This window comes from Crocodylus porosus, unplaced genomic scaffold, assembly GCF_001723895.1.
Source record: "Crocodylus porosus isolate Cpor-Errol unplaced genomic scaffold, CroPor_comp1, whole genome shotgun sequence".
In the NCBI taxonomy this organism is placed as follows: domain Eukaryota; kingdom Metazoa; phylum Chordata; order Crocodylia; family Crocodylidae; genus Crocodylus; species Crocodylus porosus.
Window position 1 is genome coordinate 88,634,559 of NW_017728947.1, and position 19,822 is coordinate 88,654,380.

Genomic DNA, 19,822 nt, shown 5'->3' on the forward strand with positions numbered 1-19,822 from the left:
GGAGTCTATCTCCTGCTCGCAGTCCCTGATGGCACGCAGTCTCTGGACTGTGGCCTGGAGCTCCTCCAGCTGGCGTGCCAGAGACCCCAGGAGGGAGCAGACCCCGCAAGGGGAGGTGGCCATGCTCCCAGGCCCCAGAGCCTGAAAAAGGGACAGGCAGCCCCCGCAGCCAAGAGCTCCGTCTGCATGGAGCCCGGAACCATGGGCTGCATCTGGGTGGTCGCCTCTGAGGTGCCAGGGCGGGGGCACAGACCCCGGGGGGTCGCAGGCAGGGTCTCGTGCCCTCCTGCGCGAACTCCGCGCTAACTCACGCGGCCTGTTCACGCGGCCTGTTCACGCGGCCTGTTCACGCGGCCCCCTGGGCGGCTGGGCCAAGTAGGGTCCTGGGCGGGGGCTTGACCCGGCCCGGCTCCACGCAGCTGGCCTCCTCTCAGGGAGCGAGGAGTTAGCTCCTTCCCACCACGAGCCTGCTTACCTCCAGCTGTGCTGGGGGTCGGCAGGGGGCTCTGCGGCTGCTGAGGGGGTGTCTGGGGGGCTTCGGGGGAGCCTGAATGTTGTACAGTTCATTTTAATGCAGTAATTTAATCATTCTGGCCCTGATCAATCCATTTAGTTATCTTTATCCAGCAGATGAGAAGTGTTAGGCAGGAAAATTTATGCCCATGAGGAGTTAAAAATCAACTGGGCTTTATATTCCTCTCTTATTAGAAAAGAAAGGAATCACTATTGTACTGTGCCTTCCTCCCATCCTGAAATTATCTTCCCAGTCCTTATTCTAAATGGACAATGCTTATAGTACCTGAAGTTTTAAATGTACCAGTGCTTGAATTCCTGCAACAGTTCAGAAATTAGCTGGCTCAAACATGCATAAATTTCTGTAAACTACAGCTCACTTCCTTGCAGAGCGTGTGACAAAGTGAGCTGGTGCTTAGAAAAAGCTTATGCGTCTCTGATCCAGTTAGTCTCTAAGGTGCCACCCTGCCCTGACTTCTGCCTGACTTCAGACTTAACACGACTAACTACCCCCCCCACCCCCATCCCCCCAACAGAAGCAGTTTAGTGTCCCATACTCGCTGGGATAATTCAATTAATACTCCCTTTTAATACATCTTGGGCGCATCTACACGAGACGCTTACTGTACAGTAGCATCACTGGGCACGAACCACAATGCAATGCTACTGAGCAGTAAGGGTCACTAGGCAACTGTGCCAGGATGTTACTGCGCGGTAATGCTGGCTACTGCGCAGTCATTTAGTACTCAGTTATGCAAGTACTAAATCATAGTTTCCCAACCTGTGGTACATGGGTACCCAAACACTCTCTTTTGCCCTCTTTTCCTCTCAAAACTACGGCAAAAAGTTTGGTGCACTGCACATTGCGTGGTGCTTTAATTCCCCAGTAATAATTTGGTATGCCACACTTTGTGCAGCACTGGGTTCAGCTCTCCTAGCTCTGGGCAACATCACCTCTAGTCCAGGTACATACTTGAGTTATACACCCCTGGTGTAAAAGGTGGTAACCCTATCCACACCAGATCAGATATCTGTCATATCACGGCCTTATATACATAGCCCTTCTTCCAACATATAACACACATTAGTCTGTAAATAAAAAATCTCCATGAAAATTGAGTGTTGGGGTACTTATTAAAATTTTCAGAAGTTAGGGGGTACTTGCTATTTAAAAGGTTGAGAAACACTGTAATAAATGACTGTGCAGTAACAACTGAACAGTGAGCGCCTCACATAGATGCGCCCCTTGTATATTAATTAGTAGCCCTAAATGATTACTTGGAAAGGGAGGGATAGAAACCCAACAAAAACCAAAAGATGAAACAACACATCCAAATTCAAAATTTAACAAAATTTACTAAATGAATATTAACATATACTCTATCCACCTATTAAATGTAGTATATTACACGGCTGAATTGTAGCAGCTCTCCAAATTAGAATGCAAACTCTTTAGTAGAAGACAGTGGCCACTGTGGGGGGCACAGTGTCTTTTATAGTGTGGAACATACCACTAATACAAAATGAGAAGGGAAGCAGTTATATATCAGGTCTGATATTTCTTGTATTAAAGAAACAGTCAGAAGGTATCAATTTTGGTGCTTTCTTTGAGGGCAGTTAAGGATTTCTCTCCTTTTGAGTTATAGGGAAGTCAGGAGACATTAGGGTCTCAACAATTATTTTTCCTTCCTCTTACAACTAGAAAAAGGAGAACTCTAACACTTTTAAAAATAGAAGATACACCAAGTTTTTCCCACTGGATGAATCTCAGTAAGGTATAATATCTTAACAACTTTTGTAAACTTCAAAATAAAGATGCATCACTACATCAAGTATGCCTTCATTGGCTTGTCTGTCTTTCTGAATGCAAAATGGAAAAGGTCCCTTGCTCTGTGGGGAAGGGAGAAGAATAAGAAAAATATTTCTTGTTATTAAAAATATCAGGTGATAGTCTATAACTTTCCTGCTATGGAATACTTGGATCAAACATCTTGAGTTAAAAGCAAAAACACCACACCAAGTTCTTGCTGTCATCTCAGATACAGGCAGAAACTTAGCAGAAACTTAGAAGTGGTGGGACTTAACAGATGCAAGGTGCAGCTGACATTTCCCAAGTTTTATACAAAAGTGGGTAGGATAATTTTTCAGTAAGGATTGTTGCACAGCCTGTTACGCAAGTTAAACTAATTTAGGGACTGCTCCAGCTTGTGCTGAATTATTTTTTAAAAATGAATGGACCAGCTAAAAGCCAGTCCAACGATACCCAGCTTTCTGGCTGCTTTGTCCCATCAGAGTGAAAAAAAGCAGCCTGAATAGGACAAAAGATTTGACCTTTTCTGAGATATCACAAAACTCAAGCACAGAAGTGGGGAGCGGGGAGGGAGAGAAAGAAGGGGAGGTCAGTATTTTGTGAATTATTTTTCTAGGAAGATGAGTGATTGCTAGATATGCAGGGATCCTGAAGTCCAGGTGAATCAGATCTGAAACGAGCAATTTCTATATCTCTTTGAACTCCATGTCAAATGGTATAGCATGGCCATTAGATACAAGTACTAGCTGTGCACTTTCCAGAAACAGAAACATACCAGGTAAAAATTAAATTTAACGCAAGAAAGGATGCTAAAATGAGTTAAACAAAAGAATAATCTGGCCTTTAAAATAAAAGCCTGATAGTAGCTTTATACTGATATTGATCCTCATAATTCAGTATTACTCAGGATAGTCTTTGCCCATGCCTCCAAATAAGCACCAAGAGGAAGAACAACCTAATACTTTCAGAAGTACTGTATGTGAATACAGAGGCTGCAGGGGAGGGGAGAGAAGGAGAACCAAAATGGGAGAAATCTAAAAGAAAGATGAAAAAACCACACTAACCCCAAAGGGTGAGATGTACTATAACAGTGCTAAACAGCAGGGCTGTGTGAAGCTTCGGTCCCCGATTCGATTCCCTTTCTCCTTCCACCCAGAGTACAGAGCCACAGAGGATCTGGTCAGCCTCTTACCAAGACTTATCAATTTCTAACTGCATATATGGGCAAAGGGCAACCTGTTCCTCTATGTCCTCCTTGGTGTGCAGAAGGGCTGTGCGAAGCTTTGGTCCCTGATTTGATTTGGGGGAGATTTGGCCTGATTCAGTGACTGAATCTCCAAATCTGAATCAAAGCAGAGGACTCTTCATAGATTTCATAGACATTAACACTGGAAGGGACCTCGGAAGATAATTGAGTCCAGCCCCGCACCCGAAGGGTGGGAAGTCAGCTGGTATCATAGGATCCCAGCAAGATAAGCATTCAATTTGCTCCTGAAGGCGTTCAATGTAGGTGCTCGAACCACCTCCGATGGCAGGCTGGTTCCAGACCTTGGGGGCCTGGGCAGTAAAGAAATTCTTCCTTACGTCCAGCCTGAAACGGTCTCACAGTAGTTTAAAACCGTCAGGCCCCGTCATCCCTTGGAGCGCTCTGGTGAACAAACGTTCCCCCAGATCCTGGTGTTCACCCCTGATAAACTTATAGGTATGTAGAAAAAACATTTAAAGCTGTGTCTATGTCCAAATCGCTGATTCTCTGAATCAGCACTGAATCTTCAGATTCGGCTGAACTGAATCAGGAACAGTGATCCAAATCAGTGTCTCTGATTTGGGCCGAATACGAAATTGAACAGGGCCCGCTTTTGCACATCTCTAGAGACAGGTAGCTCTGTAAGCCTGCACTAATAAGTGCCTTGTTTTGGCCCAGTAGGCTCTGCATTGAGAATTGCAGGCAAGCAGGCCTAGAAGCAACACTATGTGGTTACGAAGCAAGGCCAGAAGAGAAAAACCCCACAAAAACAAAACAAAACACTAAATGCACAGTGTTGAGAGAGAGAGAGATCCCTATAGATACCTACCCACCTATTTCTATAGACGCCCATTCCTACAGACACCTACTCACCCATCTATCCATTCCTCCCTACCCATGGACACTCACTCACCCACCCATCACTCCCCATAGACATCTACCCACCCATCTATATCTGGTCTGTCTTTATTTTATTTTATTATATAACTGTGGAATAGCGAGGTTTTTCCAACAACTGTGGAATTAGGTACCAAGCCAGCATATATATATATCTATAAAACAAGGAGACTTACATTGTGAGTGGCATGGGAATACCGTTGGCCACATTATTATACTTTTTTCAGGTGTCCTGGATAAGAGGCTTTTCTTCCATACCTGGCTAACAGGACCACTTTGACTGAATGCCCTGTATCTATACGATCTCAAATTAAACTGTCTGTGTCAATTGCTGCTATAGCTCAATTTTCCCCCTTCTTTTTATATTTTCCACTATAATTAAAGACAGGAAATATCCAGGTCTAGGTTTGGCACGGCTCTTAAACCAGACCCCGCTGAAGACAGGGGAGCCAAAATTCTTGTCTTTTACTTTCCCACTCAACTTACTTGCATGGAGGCACTAATGACATTCTCACAATGGAGGGGGGGAGGGGAAGGACAGTGGTGGTAATTCTGCTACAGAAACCACATGGAAAGGATTATCATTTCCTATTAGAGTAGTAGGGAGACCCAGGATAGCTTTGGTATCTGTTACAAGTGCCCCATTACATTTTGTTTTTCAGAGCTAAGAGACATGAAAAGAATCCCAAATAGAGATGATTACCCCCAATTAAAATACACGTATTATGGCTTTTGTCACTATGTACAAGTACCATCTAAAGTAAAAGCTAATTTCTGCTTTCTGTTTCAAGACCAAACCCCCCCCCCCAAAATAACAACAACAACAAAATAAGAAATTTCATTAGATTTCATTTAGTGAGGTTGTTTCAAATTTCAAGTCTACACTGATGTTGTGGGGCCTGAATGTCAGACAGCAAGGCCAATCAATGCTCTTCTTAAGTCTATGTACAACCAGCTTGATGAATGACAGACACTCCCAACCACGAAAGCTAGAACTGAAGCCTAGATGATTTATTCTAGGGCATCAATATTTGTCTAACTGCTGTTACACCAGGAATCTCTGTTCATGCTGAATCTATTACAGTTGAGAAGGATACGATAACTCATTTGCTAAAAGCAGATCTAGGCCACAGAATGACTCTACTTATGTAGATCAGCAGTAGAGATGTAAGGTAGACAGCTGACAGTATGGCAAATTTCTCAAGTCCTACATCAATGAAAAAGCAATACATATAGATTCTGACTCTCCCCAGGTTCAGCGAGTTGCTATAGTGCGCAGCTTGGCGGCTTCAGAAAAGGAACAAAAGCAGAGATAACCAAGTGTACCTCTATCCACTATAGGAAACTATGAAAAAAGCTGCAATGAATACTACACAAAAAACGGCTCTCTTAATGAATACTGATCCAGTTGGAGGAAAGAGAGGTAGAGGGGGCATCAGGTTGTAACTGTAAGAATTCAGAAGTAAGCTTTCCACCCCCCCTAGAGGTTTGGAATCTAATTCTTATTCTATAGGAAGGAAGGAAGATCTTCAAAAGAAAAAAAAAATCTCCTATTCAAATAAGCTGAACATTTACAAACATTCTGAATGAACTCTTTTTTTTTTGCCCCTAAAAATTTCTAAACATTTATTAAAAGAGAGTAAAGCCTATATATAATTTTACAGGCATCTTTGCTCAGATAACACATGATTCATTACTGAGGCTTTCTAACACTTTCTCAACCATTGTTAAAATTATTTTCTAATCAGCTTTATTCATACAAACCAACTTTAACATAAGAGCTAGAGGCCATCTACATTGTGCTATAAATGCGCTAACAAGACACCCAAATTCTATGTTACTGTATTTTTCACTAAAGTGCTCCCCAAGCTAGCAATGCAGACTACTTACAGGCAAAAGAGCAGTCAACTCCAGAATTGCAACAAAAAAAAAGCAGGCATTAATATTTCTAGCTGTTTGGAAAGCTATGACGTGTTCTGAACACTGCCTCATAAACCTTTAAAACCTCTTCCACCAAGAAAATGGAAATTTACATATACATACAGTACTTTAAACTAAAAAAAATGTGTTTATATAAAGGGGAGGCAGGGTGGAGGAGGAAACAACTCATCAAGTTACCTGAAATAGATTCTGTTTCAAAAAATAATTTTAAAGAATTTCAGGTACGCTAGCAGCCCCTGCTAATTTATGTTTCACAATCATATTTTCTTATTTTTCCAGATATTTCTCTTTTGTTACTATATAAAACACACAAATACTAATGGGGAACTGATTATACAAAAGCAGTGAAATTTACCACATACAAAATACTAGAAAATGCACAAAACAACTAAAAGAAAGAAAAAGAAAAGAATTTCTCTGATGATATTGCAGAGAAACACACTGTCACTTGCAGTAAGAAGACTATAAAAAAAAACAAAAAACAAAACAAAAAAAAACTCCTTTAAAGATGACTTGTCCTTTTTAAGAAAGAAGGAGAAAAAAAAGGAGGCAAAGTAAAATAAAAGCTAATATGTTTACCTGTTGCTTCTGGTACGCAGTGTTTGGATTAATTTTGGACTCCAAAAGAAGAGAACCTGATGGAAAGGAAAAAAAAGAAAAAGAGAAAGATCTATTTTTACTTCTACAGTGATATCATGATTTCAAAATCTGATTAGGAACCAAAGTTGTCTTTGATCACTGAACCATTCAGAACAGATCCAGGACTACGTTCAGAACTAAATTCCTCATTCTGCACATATATGCTTCAGTTTGCTCTCTTGGGTAGTTTCTCCCACTTTAGAGAGGCTCCTTACGCAAATTAAAGAACATGCTAAAATGTTTGCAGGATTGGGGCTTCAAGGCAGAAACTTCTCTGCTGTACTGTCCATCATCTATGAAATTCAAGGGGCAGTGGAAAAGAGAGCTAAACCACTGGAGGGTAATACCTGCCTCGCTCACTCTCGCTCTCTACCCCTGCTCCCACCTGACCCTCATCCCCACTCCTTCTGCAGAGACAACACAATTACACAGTGCATACAGTGCCTAAAAAGCTGCTTCTGCAGCTGGAAAACTGCCATTTAGGCACATAAAGTAAAACAGAATTTTAGATTTTAAACTTCTGACTCCACTAGTTCTTCAACAAACAGTTACAGGTTGGGTTATCAAAATGAAACAAAACAAAACTACCCCCCCCCCCCCCAAAACAACAAAAAACCCCAACAAACCAAACCAAACAACCAAGCAGTTCTAAACTGGAATTCATGTAGCACTTACTGTTCTGCTAAAAAGGTGATGGTCACATGGTACTGGCTCTCTCCTTGTTTCCAACTCATAAGAAAAGCTAAAGACTAATAAGAATGCCTCGATACTGCCTCCCCTGGAAACAGTTACAGTAGATGCTACAAGACTGATATTACCGATCAGAGATATACTACACAACTGCAATAAAATCCAGAAATCAAGATACAGAAATGCACAATTAAGGCACCTATAACGACAAGGCACAGTTAGTTGTTTGGACTTGAGATTACAAAACCAGTAAATTGAGAACTGAAGTTAATGGTTGTTTTAGGCATGACTACACCACCAGCATTTGCTAGCCTTAAATGGCATGTATGTACTCTCAATCTTAACTACACTCTAAGGAAATCTTTAATACAGATTTTTGTCTGGGAATTGAAGAGACTTAAAGAAAAATGAAAACTCTTCCATCTATTTTAGTGTAAAAATCAGAAATTAAGATATAAGCAGCAACTCACCATTAATAAAATGAATCTGAAAAACGATACCAATTCCAATGATCATTCCTGACTAATGGTGGAAGCCACCTTAATGAAATCATCTTAGGAAGCTAGTTTTCAGTATGTGAAGAGTGCATTATACTATAAATTTATATCAAAGAGTTAACAGTTGACAAAGCCTTCCTAAAAAATCCTATGCTTGTTTCTTCTGTAATCAGGCACAAATCATGGATCCAAAAATCCATAATTGGATAAGGAGAAGCGCCACTGACTTCAACAGACAAATTCTGAATAAGGACTGAATAATCAGAATTCATCCCATTTTCAATAACAGGGTTAATATCAGCAAAATAAAAAGCCCCATAATATTAACTCCTCCATGTTAAGAGTGCTTACCTTAAACATCTGAATTATTACAAAAGCTTTACAATTCAAAGCTTTTTAAAATATGTTTAGCACTGTTCTGAACATATAAAAATGTTCGTTACAAATGTGTTGAAAAAGATAATATTGTTTCTGTTTCCTTTACTTTTCTGCTACTACATTACTGCTTCACTGCTTCTGAACTCCAAAACTTATGATGAAGATTTTGCACTTGCCTTGTGACATCTAAAAACCTTTTCTGTTTGGAATTATGGATCAATGATGGCTCTCCATGTATCATGATGCTATGCTGTGTTGTATAACAATCTTTAATTAAGATGTTGACAAAGAAAATGAGAAGTGGATTTTCAAATATTTAAAAAAAAGTTTTAAATTCAATTACCACACTGAAATTCACAATATAATCATGAACTTTTCTCTTCAGAAACTCCACAGGGTATGTTACTATTTTGTCAGTTAATCATCTCTGTTAAAATATGAACAACCACAGATGGCTTGAGATGATCCTGTCACTGGTTCTTTTAAACTAACACCCACTGAACTGAGACTTCTTTTTCCCCCACTTCTTTTTCCACTTAACTGACGGGAAAACCAAATGTATAGCAAAAGTAAAAAACCAAAATACACACGGAACTATATTCAGGAATAGCTGAATATTCCTGAACACACTCCCTGTGTAAATATTTATTCCAATAGAAAGAATTCCTTGTTTCCATTTCACTTCATCTAAAATTTAAAAAGAAGAAGAACAAGGAATACTTCATTATGGAATAAGTGTTTACACAGTTATTCAGGGACTGCTATTCCTGAATAGCACTATATGTAAATAAGCCTGTAATCCTTTCAACCAACTCTGATATGTCAATCTAGGATTTTGATCCAGATTACTACTACTATTTACAGTGCTTGCCTCATATACTTAAATAGTGGCACCAGTAAAGGAACCAATGAGGAAGAATTTAACTATAAAGACAGCTTGCATACTTACCGTGGTAAATAGCACTGAGAGAAAAATGAAAGTTGAAGTACAAAAAGAGCTGAATAGTATTACAATAAACTCTTAGGGTGTATCCACACATGCAGGCATGCGTGCTTGCAGCAGCTCAAATAGAAGCAGCAAATTTGAGCCAGGGGTTTTTGCCTCAGTGCACGTGCCTGGACATGCACTTTGGTGTGGGGCAAATTGTGCCACTTGGGGCAAAATAACCCTGCCCAGCTCTTCCAAGATCTGCAGCCAGGCGAGCTAGAGCCTGGGGCCAGCACATGTGCAATATAAAAACCGTTCAGGGCTACTTGCCCTCAGGAGCTTGTGAGGCCCAGCCATTTGGTATCTGGGAACTAGGTCTCTCCTGGGGAGAAGGGTCGCAACTGGGGCAACTGCCCCAGGCCCTACAGAGCTAGGCGGGGCGGCTGCAGTGACTCTGCACTGCCGCCAACTTCACATCCAGCCACTTGGCACCCCCTCCCCACCCACCAGCTTCCTTGAGTCCAGAGGCGGGGCCCCATACAGGCTGATTTGCCCCGGGCCCTGCACAAATCATCTCTACTGGGGACACTACCCCTTGTGCCAGTCGGACTGCTGAAGCAGCCCTAGCTCATTGTACTGCAGCAGTCTGGCAGTGGGGGCTGCTGCCTGGGTGTGAGCTGCTGCCACCTGCGACACCATCTGCCCCCTTTGACCTGCGGCCCTCATGGTTACATGCCTGCCAGACCTGGATGGGGTGCCCCCACTCTGCCATCTGGGCGGCTATTGCTCAGATGTGCTCCTTGCAGTGGCCCACTCTGAAATGTATCCTCTTGGCCCCAAAATTGTCAACAGGTCAGCCACATCATCTGCCTGCCAGCTGGGTCCCCACTGCTGGCCCTTGACAGACTCCTCTGCCTGGGTCTTGCCACTTGTCTCACCAGAAGAGATCCTGGTGTTCCCTATTTAAAAATTGCAAATTCTCTGATAAGAAACTCAAATTATCTCATTAAAATACCCAAAATAGTGTTCTTTTGTTATTAAAATGAAATTCCATTATATACAGAGAGATCAGTTGGGCAAAGGTTTATTAATATATTTACAAGTTTAAAGCAATTTGGAAGCCTACCAGTGCCTCTATCATCATAATAAAATAGATTCTAAATATCTATACACTTTGGCTTTTTTGTCATAGACAAGTCAGAGCTGCCCCATCCCCTTTGCTTACCAAGATGTGCAGCACTGAGCAGCACAGATATGCCAGTGCCTTGCCCCTCACTCTTAACCCACAGTCTGCCCCCCCGCCTCAGTCCCTTCACTCCTGACCCATAAGGCCAGGTAAGGGGGTGAGGGGCCAAATGGAGGGGCTAAGGACGGGTGGTTCCCCTGGTCCCAGCAGGGCATGGCCCACATGTACAGCTCATGGACTGCCCCCCCACACAGGGGCCACAGCCTGCCCACAGGGCCCAGAGCCGTCCCCAACCCCCTGCAGCTCACTGGCAACAGCAGCAGCCATCATGGCGCTCAGGGCTTCCTGACACCATCCCCTCCAGCTTGCAGCAGCACAGTACAGCTCCAGCCACCTGGCACCCAGTGCTGCCTCTGCCATATTGCGCGGGTGGGGCCTGCGCCTTTGGGCAGCTCTGGACTGCTTGGGCTGTCGCCTGGGGCTCTGAACTGCTCATGGGGACCACCTGCTGTGCCAAGCTGGGTCCTGCATGCACAGCCCCATACACTGTTGGGCCAGGCTGGTTCTATGCATGCAACACCTGGGTCAGTGACAGGCAGTCCCCATGTGCAGTGCAGGGCTCCGGGTGACAGCCCAAGTGGCTCAGAGCTGCCTGAAGGCATGTAGCCCTGTGCAGCACCACACTGCACCCATGTGATGTGGCAGAGGCAGTGCCAGGTGGCCGGAGCTGAGCCACACTGCCCCACACCACACAGGGGGGCTATACCATGATGCCCTGAGGGCCACTACTGCTGCCGGTGAGGTGCAATCCATTGGGGGGTGGGGCATGCAGGCCCCATGGGGGGTGGGCAGGGGATCCACCCCTCCCAAGCTGTCTCCCCATGGTCCCCTGCACCTTACAGCCCCCCACACCCCACTTACCTGGAATAGAGCCTGGGTCCAGGTGCCTGCAGCCTGCACCAGTTTGCCCCGCACGGGCAGGTAGCATGCTTCAGCACCAGCACAAGGGGCAGCCATAGAGACACTGCAGCTGCTTACCAGAGCGTTTCTTTGGAGGACCAGAGCCTCTGGTCATCTGCCCTGCTTCCCCTGCCCCCACACCCCCATGCTTTATTTTAATACCTGGATACCCAGGTATCAAATTTTGACCCTCCAATGAAAATATGCAGTGAGGAGAATGTTATTTTTGTTCCCAGAGTGCCTCTTGCCACATCTCAAACTGCTTTGGGATGTAGCAAGAGGCATGGGAGGGCTTGTCTGGACACATCCTTAGGTAGGATAACTTCAAAAATGGCAGCTTTTTAAAAATTTTTTTTAACCCATACTAACATTCACATGCAATGTTCCTCCATCCCATTAACTTAGTCAAATAACTGCTAAAATATTTATTGAATTAGAAATATTAAGTAAAGACTTGCAATGGAATTGTGAAGTTGAATGTCATGAAAACATTTTTCAAAAGGCATAGCAGAATCAAAAAAAACAAAAAAACCCCAGAAATCTTCTAACTTATGGGCATTTCTATAGATAACACTGAATTGCTGCAAATAATCCAGTTTGTATACTTGAAGCAAGAAAATGCCACACAGCACCTCTGACAACAATCTCTTACATTGATTGTGTAGGCACACTCTAAGCTAGGAGTAGGCAATTACTTCGGCTGGAGGGCCACATAGTGCATTTTGGTGATCTCATTTGTCACGGGCCACATCCATCTCTTCCTCTTCTCTCCCTCCAAAACCTAGCCAGAGCTATAGTTACCAGGAACCCCCAACAGTCAGCTGTGGACTGTGATGGGGACTTCTGCTCTGACACAGAACCTGCTGGTGATGTCCACAGCTGATGCCACCACCCAGCTGGTACAGCAGAAATTCTTGCCTGGGTCCACAGCTGACAGATTCTAGGTCAGGGTTCTGGGCCCTGAAGGGTCATCGCATCAGCTTTGGATGCTGCTGACAGGGCTCCTGAACCTGCCAGTGGCATCCACAGCTGACACTGCTGCCTGCCTGCTGCAGCAGACACCCCCCCACAGAGCTGATGCCACCAAGAACCAATGCTACTGCATGGAAATAGCACTGCCTGCCCACTCAATGCAGTAGAAGCACCCCTGTCTGCCTGCCTGGCACCACACAGCAGCTGGAGCCACAGCCGCTGGATGCCAGCAAGCCAGATCTAATGAGTTGGTGGTTGCCTGCCTGCAGGCCATACTGAAACTGTTGGCGGCCTGAATCTGGCTTGCGGGTCATATTTTGCCCACCCTGCCTAAGCATTTTGACAAGAATCTATTGGACACTATCTAGCTTCAGGAATTCATGTCAAGGGAATAGGCAAGATCATCTTGCATACATCTTTAGTTCCACATTATTCGTATTGTCTTGTCAAATGTGGAAAAAAACCCGCACAATAATGCTTAAAATAATGAAGTTCTTGCCTATCCTTGAATTACTCTTTCAAGTTCTATCTTTCCATTCTGTTAAAAAAAAGTCAACCTCAGTATTTCACTATTCCCAAAAATATTTTCTTCTATACTGTACCTGAGGCATCCAACAGACAGACACCCTTCCAAAAATCAGTTACCAACCACCATATAATTCACTTTGCTCTTGAAGACCCACCTGTGCACTGTACCTACTAAACCATATAGTTATATTAAGGGGGGAGAGGGAGAGAGATCCAAAACATGCAATTGTTACAATATTGTGCAAGACGAGTTAGCTCTATAGCCCATGACTTCATCCCCACCACTAAAAAAACCCAACGTAATGTATGCATTACGTCTAGGGACCTACTTAAATTGTAGTTTCACAGAAGTCACAAAAAACAGTAGTTTCTGTGATCACCATAAAAAATGGCATTTCCTTCAATTTTGCAACAAATTGTCCAGAAAAAAAAATTAAATCTTACCAGAATATAAAGAAAGCGTGGCAATCCCTGCAGTCATTGAGCACGTGGTGAGAGAGAGCTACTGAGGCTGAGCTAGTGACATAGGCTCATTGAAGCACCAGTCAGGAAAGCAAATATTTCCATGGACTCTGCTATTTAATTACGCCATAGTTTTGTCTCTTGGCCAATCAGCAGCAAGGGGGGGGGAGGCTTGTCGCAAAGGCTGCAAAATTGGTTCCATGCGCCATGAGCAGCCCGCAAAAATCCCTTTGTCTCGCTATGATTTAGCTAGGTCCTTACTTATGTCCTTCAAGGATGCTCCAGTCAATTACTCAAGTATGCAACACATGCTAGTAGTTAGGTCAATAAAACTACTTTATGCACATAGAGTTATTTCTACGCATTAACTTTTTGCAGAATAGGGAGCCTCGACAGTAAAGTCTTTCAAGGCAGAAGCTTGCCTTAGGTGTCTTATGAAGCATATTTGCTAGTACTAAAAATAATAAAAGTCTGTAAGACATTACTGATGTTAACCTACATGTAAAAAAAATAATTATTGAAAATTAATGGTTGATACAAGCTATTACATTCTCAAAATAGATACAGGTATTGTGGTTTTTATGGCATAGCAAGTTTTAGATGTTTTTACTTTGTCAAGTTTTAAAAATTTTTGTAAAACATGACCAGTGAATTTGTAAAATATAACTACTACTTCAGCCTCATGCTAAGACAGCCTCATATAGTCCAGGATTCTCTCCAATCTATTTTTGGAAGTACAGTTATACTCTATAAAACAACTAAAAAAAATAAGGTCAGCACGATTCCATGTTTTATGTCAGAATGATTCCATACTAAAGTGATTTGCTTTTCCAGAAGTTCTTTTAAATCATCAGTTGGAAAAAACCTCACCTTTGTCTCAGAGTCAAGCTGGATTTTTTCTTTATATGGCCACAAAAATTTGTCCTGCAGTATAAATTATCCACTAAGTGACATCTGTAAAAACCTACTTAAGGCTAGTACGAATATGTGGATGTCACTGAAGAAATATTTTAAAAAAATACAGGGAATCCAGTGTGAAGAGCTGTTATTTGGTCTGCAGAAGCTATATTGATACTAACCGGACACAAAATAGAAAGAACCCATCATAAATTTGGCTGTTCAGGGCAGATTAAGAGCTGAAAAGGGGATGGTTGTTACTCACAAAGCATGCTGAATTTGCAAGTCAGCAACAAACATATAAACCTATTTTAGACTTGAGCAAAGAATCATAATTTAAATTCCTAAAGCTCAAGGCCATGCATATATGCATGTGCACATGCACACGCACATGACTGACACAAAAATATTGGTATGTAGGTAGCTGTTTTTCCTCACAATCCTAGAAATCATCTCTTAAATACCACATGACTGCCTGTAGACTTGGTAAACACTACATACATCCTCAATATTTCAGCTAACAGCAGCTTTAGAAGAGGATTTTTTTTAATAATTTAAACTCAGTTTGTAAGTACAATTCTGCAATATACAGACAAAGGTAGATTCTGCTGCTAATTTTGTGACAGCAGAACTTGCTCAGTCCCATCCATAAAACATTCTTGTAAAATGGTCTGTAGGAGGGCCCAAGAACATATGGTACAGAGCACATACTATTTCAAAGGAAAGACTAATAAATTTCAATGTCAACATTTTTCTCCCACACCCCTAACCTTAGATGTTCCTTTTAACTTCAATCCATTACTCCCAATTACAGCCAATGGATCGCAAGTATAATTACATATTTATTTTTCCATAAATAGTGATAATATAGCCCAAACCTTTCACAGATGCTTCTCAGTTGATTTCTAAAGCGAGTCAAGAGGAACACTTTACAAATGTTTCTTTTCTCTCATTTTGGACAAAAATTCTACCTTGGACAAGAGAAAGCCTCCCTATAAGAATTTTCAAACCAATACGAATGTCTATGAATCAGCACTGGCCAATAAGAATGTTTAACTGAAAAAAAATCTATAACCAGCTCCAGTAGCAGTATATCTCTGTCAGTCCAGAGATGAGTAGCAATCAGAGAAGCAAACAATGTTTTGAAAATGAGATAGACCAGGGATAGCACCCAAGTTCCTCATTTTGGAGAGAGTAAGTACAGCTTCTGCTCACTTATACAGTTACAGGAGTGTAGACCTAGCTGCTAACACTACTATTAAAGGGAGGGCTGTGCAGAATTTAATCACAGGAGTGGCATAGAATTAACAAGGATGTAGAAGTTAGCCACTTGAAGAATAGGGTCTTTGGGCCATGGAAGTGGGGGGGAGGAAGTGGTTTGAAAAAGGCACAGCATAGGAAGTTTGCATATTTTGGCCTGGTAGGTAGGTTTAGTCCTCAAGTTAATAGACATTTGATAACTTTTTTAAACCCTGCAAATAGAAAGTTTCATAAATTAATGGTACAGTCTCATGTGGACTATTGTGTTCAATTCAGGTCTTTCAACTTTAAAACCAAATATAACAGAAACCAAAGGTAGGCAAATGGACAAAGAACTTTTAAAAATGTGAAAAGACTTTAAGGTGGTCTTTTTGTCAACTGAATAAGAGGGAAAATACAATACTGGTAATTAATAAATGAATGGTAGAGAGAACAGAAATTATCCTCCCCATGACTTAAATGAGAACAAGGGGACAGAATGAAAGTGAAACCAACTTTTTGTCTCAGAAAACAACCAACAGGCTGAGGTCATCATTACTAGCTAATATTAAGAAGAGATTTACAAGACCCAAGTAAAGGATTGACAAATAATGACATGAACTTATAAAGTCACAACAGGTGGGTTTAAAAACATAGTGCTATAAACCCTGATATTTCAGGGCATAATCAATTCTCTAACAAACTAAGTATAGTAATATTAAAAACTGTGGCAGGCAATTTGGAATGCATCTGGGTTTAACTAGTGTCAACTGTCATTTCTTTGACAACATGAACCCTACTGGCCTGATATAAATACAGTGATTCCAATGTTCTAGCTGCTGTGAGTGGCTGTACCAGCTGACCAGACAGTAGATAAAATGGACTGCTGGTTGCATTCTCTCTCTGACCCACCTGGAAGGCAGCAATGTCCATCAGTTTCCCCTAAGTAAACTGAAACAGGTGCACTACCTTACCAAAAGCAAACCAAACCACAACCCCAAACTGCAGGAAAAGAGGAATCAAAAGGAAGAAGGAAATAAATGTCAAAGCAAAAAAGGGAGCAACAGACAGCAGAGAGCAAACACTGAACTAATAGGGATGTGGAGACAAAGAGAGGGGCAGCAGTCAAATTAAGACCGGTCATACCTATACACTGGAAATATGATTTGACTATTTTTAAAGAATTATTTGTTCATATTTATAAATACTGCACATTACACTGACATTTAAAGTCATTACATAAGAGCAAGCCTTCAGGACTGGCTTGCAAACAGCTGACTCTGATACTGAAACTACCTGGTTAATTTGCTTGCTTAAATTTAGGAATAACACCTCTAGCTTTTAAAACTTAAAACAGACAGCTACCCATCATATTTTCTTGGGTATCACATGCCCTTTCGGGAACAGGACACACCTTTTCTTGAGATGAATGGGGTGGGGGAGGGGGAAAGAGAGAAGGGGTAGAAATGGAAAAAAAAAAATCTTTCCTTGAAAATACATGTAGGGTATTTTCCCCAATGAAAACATCTGCAGTGACAGGGGAAGGAGAAGCAAAAAGCTATGACTGCTCTGTTAAGTCCCTAGCTGTGGGACATAGCAGGTACTGCTGGCTGCCCACCTGGCTTTAGAATTAATGGGCAGCCAGTTTGGCTTACTGGACAGGTCAACAAGAAGGGAAGGGAAGACCAGTTCAGCTCCCAAAGGATTGGGCCCTCTGCTCCTTCCATTTCCTTGTTTAAAGGCACACACCGCAATTTCCGGTGCTTATTTTTGGAAAGACCATTGTAAAGTTCTGGTCTTGTCTGATATGGTAAAGCCTGGGGAAAAAAGTAACAGTTACCAAAGTACTACTGGTATTAGCCACAAATACTTTGTGCAGAGGATTTCATTATCCCATAGTCTCACAAACTGCGTATACTGTAAAAGGTACAACAGGTGTGACATCTCATCAAACAGGACTACTGTAACTGAAAGCAACAAGTCTGAACACTTTCAGTTGGACAGTTATACATGTTATATTTTCAAAAAAATATGTAAATGGGTATTTAGTCATGCTAAAATAAACATTAAAACATTATTTACAATACTTCATCTTACTCCCACTTTAAAAACTACCAACTTGAATGTTATTTAGGTTCAATTCTGCCTTGAGACAACACACAAATTCTATTGAAAACAATGCAAAGACAGTAGTTTAAAACAGGCTCTGTTGACACTTCAAATTCAGTCCACTCCATTTTATACATTTAACTCTATGTTTCAATTTCATTCCTTTGTGAGGTGTTTCAGTTTTATTCTACTTATTTATTAAGGGTCTTCAACAGCAGTCATGGAGACAGAATGTGCTATAATTATACCTATTATAAAGATGCTAAATAAACACTTAAGTAAGCCAGGTTATATGCACTAATAATGGTTTCTCCCCTCTACCTCTCCACTCTAGTATTGAGATTCAACAGTGGAAGTCTGTTCCAGTCTTGAATGTCTGTCTTATTTCATAAGGACTAATATTTGGAAATGATTTGGTAAAAATGTATTTTATATATATATCCAGGTTTTTAGTTTGTTATTCTCCAAATTGCTAAATTATCATTAACTAAATCAACCAGGAAGAGTTTTGATTATCAGCTTCCTAAATTTAAAGTCCTTCACTATTATGTTAACTCGTGACCTCCTCTGGTGAAGGTTCTCAGGACCTTTCCCTCCACTGGCTGAAATCTGTGACCTCACTGAAGTTGTCTAGCTTTAATTTCAGTTTGGTTGCTGCCTAAAACCAACAGCAGTTTGCAAGATGGTCCACAGGACAGAAGGCTCTCACAACTATAAACCTGAGGTTTAACAAGTTAAATCTATCTTCTTTCCTGCTCTGTACCACTATTAAGTAAGATGTATTTTAAAATTAAATCTGTAGTAACCACAACAACCATTAACTCACTGATCCAATAGCCACGGATAATTCTTACATAAAACCTACACACAGTGCTCTAAAGAAACATGTTTGGAGTGCCTGGCAAACAGGTAATAAATTCATAAATTCCCTTAAAATGAAACATTATGCAGCAACTCAAAATTGTTTTTGGTGAGTGTTGTGCGCTGTGGCTAGTCCAACAGGAGGAAAAAAAAGATACCCAAAAGGTGTTTTTGTACTGCCTTGAAACCAGCAATGCTACAGCATGTATGAATCTGTTACAAGATGCGCTTTTGCATTTTAAGCTTACAGAACGGATGTAAAGACACTAATAAAACTCTGAACAGTTCCTTCCATCTGAAGGAGCCTGTCGTCATTTCCAGAAGGGATCTGGGGAAACGTTTCCCACAAAGACAATCCCGTGGTCCAAGGTAGACGACAGCCTGGTTTGCAGCCTGCAACCAGAATGGAGCATATTTGGCAGGCAGGCCAGTGCCCGTGTATTCAGTGTAAACACCGTGCGTACTACAATGTTTGTGTGAGGCGCCAAACTCCAGCCCTATCTCTGCACCTAACAGGAGTGACCCAGGGCTGTTACCTGGCTGGTTCAGGGATCCCAGATGAAGGGCAGGGGCCAGGCTCAATACAGATGGCCAAGCCTCAGATGCTTTCACAGCAAGGAAGTGCCACAGCCTCAGACACTTACCATCACTCTCTGCCCTGACAAGCAGGGACATGCCCTTCAGCCTCTCCACGTAGCCAGAGGACACATGCCCGGTGCCCCGGTCGTCCCACTGCCGGTCCTCGTTCAGCGTGTAAACCTTCACCCTCCGCCGGGTGTCAGTCATCCTGCCGCCAGCCGCGCCGCAGCCGCCCGGCCTGGGACACCTGGAGAAACAGGAGGAGGGGGCGGCCCGCACGGGAGCGGCGGCGGCAGCAGCGGGCAGGGCCCCACTCAGCGGCCCGCGCTCCTCAGGCCGCAGCTCGCATAGCCCGGGCGGGCCGAGGGGGCGCAGCCGGGTCAAGGGCAGGGAGCGCGGGCGTCGTCAGCGGAACATCGGCGGCGGCCCGCTCTATTGTGAGGAGCTGCCCCGGCTCTGGCCCCGCCGCTCGCTCGCTCCTACCCCGCTG

The 19,822-nt window shown here is 42.5% G+C and overlaps 1 protein-coding gene across 2 annotated transcripts in view; it reads right to left on the reverse strand.

The window, feature by feature from the left end:
- The window catches only part of PPP4R3A (protein phosphatase 4 regulatory subunit 3A), a 61,852-nt gene extending 42,066 nt beyond the window's left edge, over positions 1-19,786 (reverse strand). Inside the window, exons 1-2 of one of the 2 annotated variants that reach the window (XM_019552415.1) lie at positions 19,398-19,786; positions 6,987-7,042 (exon numbers count right to left, since the gene is read on the reverse strand). In XM_019552415.1, the coding sequence (XP_019407960.1) occupies positions 6,987-7,042; positions 19,398-19,539 (198 nt within the window). In that variant the 5' untranslated portion in view covers positions 19,540-19,786. The remainder of the gene's footprint in view (positions 1-6,986; positions 7,043-19,397) is intronic. The other variant, XM_019552416.1, reaches the window with a different exon arrangement.
- Positions 19,787-19,822: the final 36 nt, after the last annotated feature.